We start from the raw sequence: 7,985 nt of genomic DNA on the forward strand, positions 1-7,985 counted from the left end.
CCCGCCTCTGGAGGCACTAGCGGCTGGGCGCGAGACTCGCGCACCCCCGCACCACCCCCCTCCCGGCGGCTGATGGCCTTGATTAGAGGCGCCGGAGATAGATAGCGCCATAGCTGTGCGTCAGCCCGCGATCTTGCGGGAGCCCCGACGCTGGTGGCACCAGTCGGCAGTTGGGCACGCGCGGCCGCACGCATGAGCGGGTGCGTGTGCCTCTGTGTATGTGTGTGTGTCTGTGGAGCACACACCTGCGCACTGGCCCTCTTGCGCGTGGCCACGGCCCGCGGCCCCCCGCCCCGGGGGGATGGGGCCCGAGTTCCACCTGGGTCCCTCCCCCCACAATGGCCCCGATCACTTGGGCGAAAATTGCCTGCTTCCTTGCACGAGTCATGCTTCTCCCCCTGGACGGGTAGTTCGGTCGAGTGGCCCGCCGCCCGGGTCGGTGTCAACAAGGCGGGCGGGGGGGCGGGGGGGCTCTCATGCGCAATACATCCAGTGGGGGCTACCGCCTGGATGCCCCCCCCCCCCTGGTGCCCCGAGGGAAGGGGTCTCCCCACGCGATCTCGCCCCCCCCCCCCCCACAGGGAGGCCCGGGGGGTCAGCATCCAGGGGCAGGAGCACAGGGGGCAGAGAGACTGCCAGGCACATAAATGAGGGGGCGTGTGTGTATGTGTATAGGGCGAGGGGAAGGTCTAGGTGAATGTTGGCCGCGGCGGTGCCCGCGCCGGCGCCGGCGCCGGTCCGCCAGCCCATCGACCCGGCGGCCCCCCCCCCCCCCAGGCTAGGCCTGACAAACCAAAGGGCCCGATCGCGTGGCTACACGCACCTCCTTCTCTCGGGGCCTCCCATGCCCGGCCTACTGCGCGGGCACCGCGCTCCGCGCCACCCGCCTCGGCCTTCCCCGAAGACCCCCTGCCAGGCCAGCTGGCTGCCACGGATGGCGCCCCCCTTCCCGGGGGGAAAGTGAAGGCAGGGGCCGGGGCACTAGGACGACCTCATGCCGCCTCCGGCCTCGCCAGGGCTCTGTCTGTCTCCGCGCCTCTCTCCCTCTCCCTCTTTCTCGCTCTCCCTCTATCCATCTATCTCTCTCTCTCTGTCCGGCCCTAGGTTGCCTGTTCTGATCAGAAAGTGATCTATTGCCTGACGCCTGGCCCGGGCAGCCCGCATGCACCCTCAACGCAGCTCCTCTGACTGTGGATTCTCCCCTCGCCTTTGCCCCCGCTCCTCCCTCCACGCCCCTCCTCCACGCCCCTCCCCCACGCCCCTCCTCCACGCCCCTCCTCCTCGCCCCCCCCCCTCCCCGCCTTGCCTCCGTCCCCTCCCCCTGCGCCTCAGTGTCACGCGCTGCCGTTGTCGCCAGACTGGCATCTCCGCCATTTCGCGCTCCACCCTCCCGCATCTTCTTCGTGCAGGACTGAGCTCCCGCCTGGCTGTCACCCCTTCGCAAGCAGCACCTCCCCCCGCTCCGCGAATGGTCCCCCCCGTGTCTTCCCTCCCGATTCCCACCTTCACACACCGCGTGGACCCGCAACCGGAGCGGGCATACCCCTTTCCGAATGACAGTTTCTACGAGGTGGCCGGACGCTTTTACCATGCCCTGCGTGAGCTCCGGCATCTGAACCGTCCGGGGGATCTCCTCCAGCGCGCGGCCCCGGTCGATGGCACCCTTCCGCCGACTCCCACGGCGCCGGTGCCCGACAGCGGTGGTGGCGGCGGCGGCGGTGGACGCCTGCAATTTGACATCGCCTACGAACATTCCCATGCCCCGACATCGGCCGAGCTGGCCCGCGTCCGCCGTGCCGTGCTGGACATCCACTCGCCCGATTACATCCGCTGGCTGGTCGAGGCATCGGAGTACTGCTGCCCGCGCAGCCAGACCAGCGCAGCGCGTGCCCGCCTGGAAGCCCTGGCCTTGCGCAACCCCAGCTCCTCGCAGCTGCTGCACCTGCAGTCAGTGGTGCATGGCCTCGAGCGCCATGGCTCGTCTTCCTCCGATTCCGATGATTCCTACTCCGATGGCGAGGGTGGTCGCTTGCGGGCCGGGTACAGTGGCTTCCGCGACCCGGCCATCGTTGACTCCGATGAGGAGGGCCACACCATCATCGCCGATGTCATGCCCCCGCACCAGAGCCAGCATACCGGGCGCAAGGGCATCCGGCCGCCGCTGCTGGACGAGTCGTTCCCCGATTCGCAGGCCGGCTTTTGGATTTACGATGCGTGGACACCGATTGTGCGTCTTCGTGTTGCTGCTGTGCTTGGGCTTCTGCCATGCTTCGCGAGGGGGGGGGGGGGGCGAGCGAGAGAAAGGGAGAAAGACAAAGAGGCAGGATGGACTTTCCCCCTCCTCGCAGACACACACACACACACATGCACGCACGATTGCAAGAGAGGTCCCATGCAAACTGACATCTGCGTCGGCAAACCGAACTAGACCTCCCTGACTCTGCAAGCGGCGCTCATGTCCTCGCATTGTGCCATGCGCGCGGCAGATACCTTGGTGAAGATGATCGCCGCCGGGTCGGCCTCAGGGCAAGCCGGCGGGCATCTGCCCATCAGCTACTCGCTGGCTCGGCCGCCGGGGCACCATGCCTCTTCCGGTCGTGGTGGCGGCTACTGCTATTTCAACAACACCGCCGTGGCGGTGCGTTACATGCAGGGGCTCCTCGCGGGAACCACCGGCCCCGACACCAAACGCCCCCGTGTGACCATCCTCGACATCGACTACCACCATGGTAATGGCACGCAGGACATCTTCTACGAGGATCCCTCCGTGCAGTATGTGTCCCTGCATGCCTCGCCCTCCTTCGGTGGGGAGCCCTACTTCTCCGGGCACGCCGAGGAGACTGGCGCCGGGCCGGGGGTCGGCTTCACGGTCAACATCCCCCTGGCTCCGCCGATCACCGATCGCCGGTACTTCCGGGCCCTTGCTCGCCGGGCTCTGCCGGCCATCCGGGACTTCGCCCCCGAGGTGGTGGTCGTGTCTCTCGGGTGCGACATCACTCGGGTCGATCCGCTCGCGCACATGGGCGGCATCGGTGACCAAACCCTCGCCCGTGTGGGCCAGGCTGTCCGGTCTCTCGGCCGCCCGGTGCTGGTCATTCACGAGGGCGGCTACAACTCCAAGACAATCGGTCGGGTAGGTGGCGCGCGCGCGATCACACACACACACACACACACACACACACACACACACACACACACACACACACACGCACACGCACGCACGCACGCACATACATATGCAGCTCGCCCAAGGGCCATTCCTCATGACATGCCGATATTCCTCTGACGGACCTGCCTCGTGTGACTGACCTTCGACCGCGCTACCTCCCTCTCCATTTGGCATCACCCTCGATCGCCGCCGCCCATGCCGCAGTCCATCGCGTCCTTCTTTTCCGGCCTTGTGAATGACCTTCCCACCGCAGAGGGGCTCCTGGCACACACCGACAACCCGGTCGAGGATGTGGGCAGCGACGCGGACATCCCACTTGAGGACGTCGGCCACTTTGAGCAGTGCGACACGATCGCCGATGGGTATGTGCCAGCCCAGCGTGATGAGCGTCTGCTCCAGGCGGAGGTCGCCAGCGCTCACACTTGGCAGGATTCCTGGATCACTGGTGACGCGCTGGACGATGTCGACCACTGCCCCTGAGTAGAGGGGGGGAGGCCACAACGAACAAGCAGAGAGAGATGGCTGGGCGGTCGGAACCGGAAAGCCGAAAAAGAAAAAAAAAGAACAAGCGCCCTTCCCCTCCCGGGGGTGGTGACCGCGCCCAATGCATATTTCTTTCCGCGCTCACACTTGCCCAGCCCTCGGTCTGCGCCGAGCCAAATACACTGTCCAACTCCACCGCAGGCAGATGTGTGTTCCTCTTGTGGCCAGCGGGGGCGAGGAGAGGGAGGAAGGCCGGGGGAGGGGGGGGCGAAGTGGCAGCGAACATTATATGTAGCTTTTATATTTGAAAACAAGATGCTAGTATACACTCCTCCGATTGGCGGTCGTGCCAAGCGCTGTATGTTAGGAGGGAACAGAGGGGGGGGGGGTAAAAAAAAAAGGAAACTGCAAGGTCGAGGGTGAGGGGGATTGGCGTGGAGACGAGAGAAGGGGCCCATGCACATGAGTAGCACGGATGATATGTGTACGCGTGTGTGTGTGTGTGTGTCTGTCTGTGCGCATGCTTGCGCACAGCCGGAGAGTGCCACGAGCAAGACAACAAGACAGAGAGAGAGAGAGAGAGAGGGGGGGCACGGAACAAGAGGGCCCACGCTGGCTGCGTGTCGCCAGAACGTTTACTCTGTGTTTCTTCCTCTCCCTCGCGCACACACAGACACACATGCATCCACACAGGCCCACTACCTGCCGGTCTCTCCCGCGCATGTGTCCCACACGGAGACACACACACACACGCACGCGCGCTCCGCTTAACCGGAGCACATGGTGCAGGACTCCGGGTTCTCCAGCGAGCAGAGAAGCTGCATCTCCTGCTCGCGGGTCAGCGTGGGGTAGGCCTCCTCCTGGCCGGCGGCGGCCGCATCGGCGGCAGCCTGCATGTCGCTCTCGACGGCGTCGGCATCGGCCGCGGTGGCCAGCGGCGAAACAGCCGGCGGGGTGATGGTGGTGGCGGAGGAAGTGGCAGACGAATCCTCAGTCAGGCTCATGCGGGCCAGGGTGGCTGCCAGACCGATGGCCGGGGTGGGGAACCCACCGGCCGCGGCCTTGCGCGACTCCGGCGAGAGGCTGGCCGGGTCGGCCGCCGGGGCGGCAGCCGTGATGGTGGCAGTGCCACCGCGCATGCGCGGAGTGTTGGTGACGCTGCCGCCCGGGGTCTTGAGCAGCTGCTGGTCAACCGTGAACTTGATGGCCTCGGCCGCGGGCTTGGTGCGCAGGTAATACATGCCGGTCTTGAGGCCCTTCTTCCAGCCATAGAAGTGCATGGAAGTCAACCGGCTGGCGGTGGGCTCGCCGATGAAGATGTTCAGGCTCTGGCTCTGATCGATGAAGGCACCCCGGTCGGCGGCCATGTCGATGATGGACCGCTGGCTGATCTCCCAGGTGGTCTTGTAGAGGGCCTTCAGGTCATCGGGGATGGAAGGCACCCGCTGGACGGAGCCACCGGCGGCGATGATCATCTGCCGGACATTGTCATTCCACACCCCAATGCGAATGAGGTCCTTGATCAGGTGGGGGTTGACCATCTGGAACTCCCCGGACAGCACACGACGGACATAGATGTTGGAGGTGTAGGGCTCGATGCACTCATTGAAGCCGAGGATCTGCGAGGTGGAGGCCGTCGGCATCGGGGCCACCAGGAGCGAGTTACGCAGGCCATGACGAGCAATGCGCTCCTTCAGGCCGGCCCAATCCCACCGGTCGGAGGGGGTCACACCCCACAGGTCGAACTGGAGCTGGCCGGCCGAAGCCGGGGACCCCTCGTACGAGGCATACGGGCCGACGCGCTCGGCCGTCTGGCAGGACGCCTCGACCGCCGCGAAGTAGATGGTCTCGAAGATGGCCTTGTTGAGGGCACGCGCCTCCGGGCTCTCGAACGGCATGCGCATCATGATGAACAGATCGGCCAGGCCCTGGACACCGATGCCAATCGGCCGGTGACGGAGGTTGGAGTTCCGGGCCTCCTCCACCGGGTAGTAGTTGATGTCGATGATGCGATCCAGGTTCCGGGCCACGACCCCGGTGACGGTGCGCAGCTTCTCAAAGTCATACGACATGGCCCCGGTCTCCGGGCAGGTGTGGATAAACTGCGGCAGGGCAATGGAGGCCAGGTTGCACACGGCCACCTCGTCGTTGCTGGTGTACTGGACGATCTCGGTGCAGAGGTTCGAGCACTTGATGGTACCGAGGTTCTTCTGGTTGGACTTCTGGTTGCAGGCATCCTTGTACATGATGAAGGGGGTGCCGGTCTCCACCTGGGCCTCCATGATCTTGCGCCACAGCAGCTGGGCCTTCATGACCTTGCGGGCACGCCCCTCGGACTCGTAACGCTGGTAGAGGGTCTCGAACTCCTCGCCATAGCACTCGTGCAGGCCCGGGGCCTCGCGCGGGCAGAACAGCGACCAGTCGCCGCCGGACTCCACGCGCTTCATGAAAAGATCCGGCACCCACAGGGCAAAGAAGAGGTCACGGGCACGAGTCTCCTCGGCGCCGGTGTTCTTGCGCAGCTCGATGAAGGACTCCACATCCGCGTGCCAGGGCTCCAGGTAGATGGCAAACGCGCCGGGGCGCTTGTTGCCACCCTGGTCGACGTAACGCGCGGTGGCATTGAACACACGCAGCATCGGGACCAGCCCGTTGGAGTAGCCATTGGTGCCGGCAATGTAGGACCCGGTGGCGCGGATGTTGTGAACATTGAGGCCGATGCCGCCGGCGGTCTTGGAAATGAGGGCGCACTGGCGCAGGGTGTCGTAAATGCCATCAATCGAGTCGTCCTTCATGGTGAGCAGGAAGCAAGACGACAGCTGCGGCCGGGGAGACCCACAGTTGAAGAGGGTCGGCGAGGCATGCGTGAAGTAGCGCTGGGACATGTACTCGTAGGTCTCCAGGGCGGCGGGGATGTCGCTGCCATGGATGCCGACGGCCACGCGCATGATCATGTACTGCGGGCGCTCGACAACCTTGCTGTTGGTCGCGCGCGCCACGGGAGCGACAGGAGCAGGGGGGGGGGAGGGGCGGGGGAGAGGGGGAAATCATGCGTCAGGCTACCAGGCCGGGAGGGGGGGGCAGGGAGAGAGAGAGAGAGAGAGAGGGAGAGAGAAAGGGAGCGAGGAGGGAGGCATCGTCCTCCCCAAGCAGGCAGGTGCATACCCGTTGACGCGCAGGAGGTAGCTGCGCTCGAGGGTCTTGAAGCCGAAGAACTGGTATTCGAAGTCGCGCTCATTGCGAATGGCCGCGTTCAGGACCTCGGCATTGGCCATGACGGTCTGGTGGAAGGCCTCGGACACGAGGGCCATGGAGCGGCCAGTCTGGGCATCGGTGTAGTTGAAAAGCTTGTCGACAGCCTCGGAGAAAGTCTGCACGGCGTTGGGCAAGGAGGAAGGTCAGGGGCAAGGTCCGGCACAGGGCCAGGCACAGGCACAGACGCCGGCCGAGGCGGAGGGGGCAGGAGTGTGCGCGTGTCGGTGGGCGCATGGACGCACGGCCGGGGTCTGCTTGTGCAGGCTGGAGACCGACACACGGGCGGCCAGGAGGGCGAAGTCCGGGTGCTGGGTGGTCTTGTAGGCGGCGGTCTCGGCAATGAGGCTGTCAATGTCGGCGGTGGCCACGCCCTCATACATGCCGCTCTGCACGCGGATGGCGATCTCCTCCGGGTCGACGAAGTTCAGGTCCAGGCCTTGGGAGATGTTCTGGATGCGGGCGATGATCTTCGCCTGGTCAACGGGCACCCGGGTGCCGTTGCGCTTGGTGACCAGCATGGTGGAGCGCGGAGGAGGAGGGGGGTGGGGGGGGGGTGAACTGCATTGTGCGCGGGTGGCGAGGGGAGCCAGAGGCGAGAGGGGGCTTGTTAGGGAAAGAAAAAAAAGACAGACCGGTGGGGGTAGATGGAGGGAGAGAGAGGGACAGCAAGAAAAGAAGAACAACAGAGGCAATGTGTGGTGGGGGAAGGTACAGGATCTACGGGAGGGGGGGGGGGGGGGGGCGGGCTGGGGGAGGGGCGATCGAGCGGGCGGGTGATGCGAGCGCGATACGTGGTAGGGCAGGTGGATGGAGAGGAACGAGCGGCCGTTGGCGGGGCCACCAGGGGGGCGGAAAAAACGACTCACCCCCGGACGAGGGTCGACACCGCCCCGACGCGAGGCCAGCCCCGCACGCACACACACACACACACACAGACACACATACCCGCGCATACACCCTCTGCCGTCCTGGATTTAGAAGGGTCTGTTTTGGCACCCAAATACCGCGCCGGATCGGAGATCCTCTGGGCTCCTCGGCCGCTGAACTTTTGTGGAAGTGATTGCGTATTGCCCCCCCC

The 7,985-nt window shown here is 65.3% G+C and overlaps 2 protein-coding genes across 2 annotated transcripts; one reads left to right on the plus strand and one right to left on the minus strand.

Annotated features, from left to right (window-relative positions):
* Positions 1-1,272: 1,272 nt before the first annotated feature.
* On the plus strand, positions 1,273-3,858 carry H696_03435 (hypothetical protein). The gene is made up of 3 exons (XM_009497301.1): positions 1,273-2,227; positions 2,429-3,133; positions 3,374-3,858. Exons 1-3 carry the CDS (start codon positions 1,469-1,471, stop codon positions 3,647-3,649), a joined length of 1,740 nt encoding a protein of 579 aa, XP_009495576.1. The 5' UTR covers positions 1,273-1,468; the 3' UTR covers positions 3,650-3,858.
* An 84-nt stretch (positions 3,859-3,942) lies between these two features.
* H696_03436 (ribonucleoside-diphosphate reductase subunit M1) lies at positions 3,943-7,454 on the minus strand. Its single transcript, XM_009497302.1, has 3 exons — positions 7,150-7,454; positions 6,818-7,023; positions 3,943-6,631 (listed from the first exon to the last, which is right to left on the minus strand). The coding sequence occupies exons 1-3, from the start codon at positions 7,423-7,425 to the stop codon at positions 4,420-4,422; spliced, it is 2,694 nt and encodes an 897-aa protein (XP_009495577.1). The 5' UTR covers positions 7,426-7,454; the 3' UTR covers positions 3,943-4,419.
* Between the last annotated feature and the right edge of the window lie 531 nt (positions 7,455-7,985).

This window comes from Fonticula alba (genome assembly GCF_000388065.1).
Source record: "Fonticula alba strain ATCC 38817 unplaced genomic scaffold supercont2.5, whole genome shotgun sequence".
NCBI lineage: Eukaryota > Rotosphaerida > Fonticulaceae > Fonticula > Fonticula alba.

Excerpts from the sequence above, each read along its gene's own strand:
- H696_03435 (XM_009497301.1), top strand. The coding sequence starts at position 1,469 with ATGGTCCCCCCCGTGTCTTCCCTCCCGATTCCCACCTTCACACACCGC. Across the intron at positions 2,228-2,428 it reads ACGATGCGTGGACACCGATT|ACCTCCCTGACTCTGCAAGC; the intron begins GTGCGTCTTCGT and ends AAACCGAACTAG. Across the intron at positions 3,134-3,373 it reads ACTCCAAGACAATCGGTCGG|TCCATCGCGTCCTTCTTTTC; the intron begins GTAGGTGGCGCG and ends CCCATGCCGCAG.
- H696_03436 (XM_009497302.1), bottom strand. The coding sequence starts at position 7,425 with ATGCTGGTCACCAAGCGCAACGGCACCCGGGTGCCCGTTGACCAGGCG. Across the intron at positions 7,024-7,149 it reads TGCACAAGCAGACCCCGGCC|ACTTTCTCCGAGGCTGTCGA; the intron begins GTGCGTCCATGC and ends AACGCCGTGCAG. Across the intron at positions 6,632-6,817 it reads TACCTCCTGCGCGTCAACGG|CAAGGTTGTCGAGCGCCCGC; the intron begins GTATGCACCTGC and ends CGCGACCAACAG.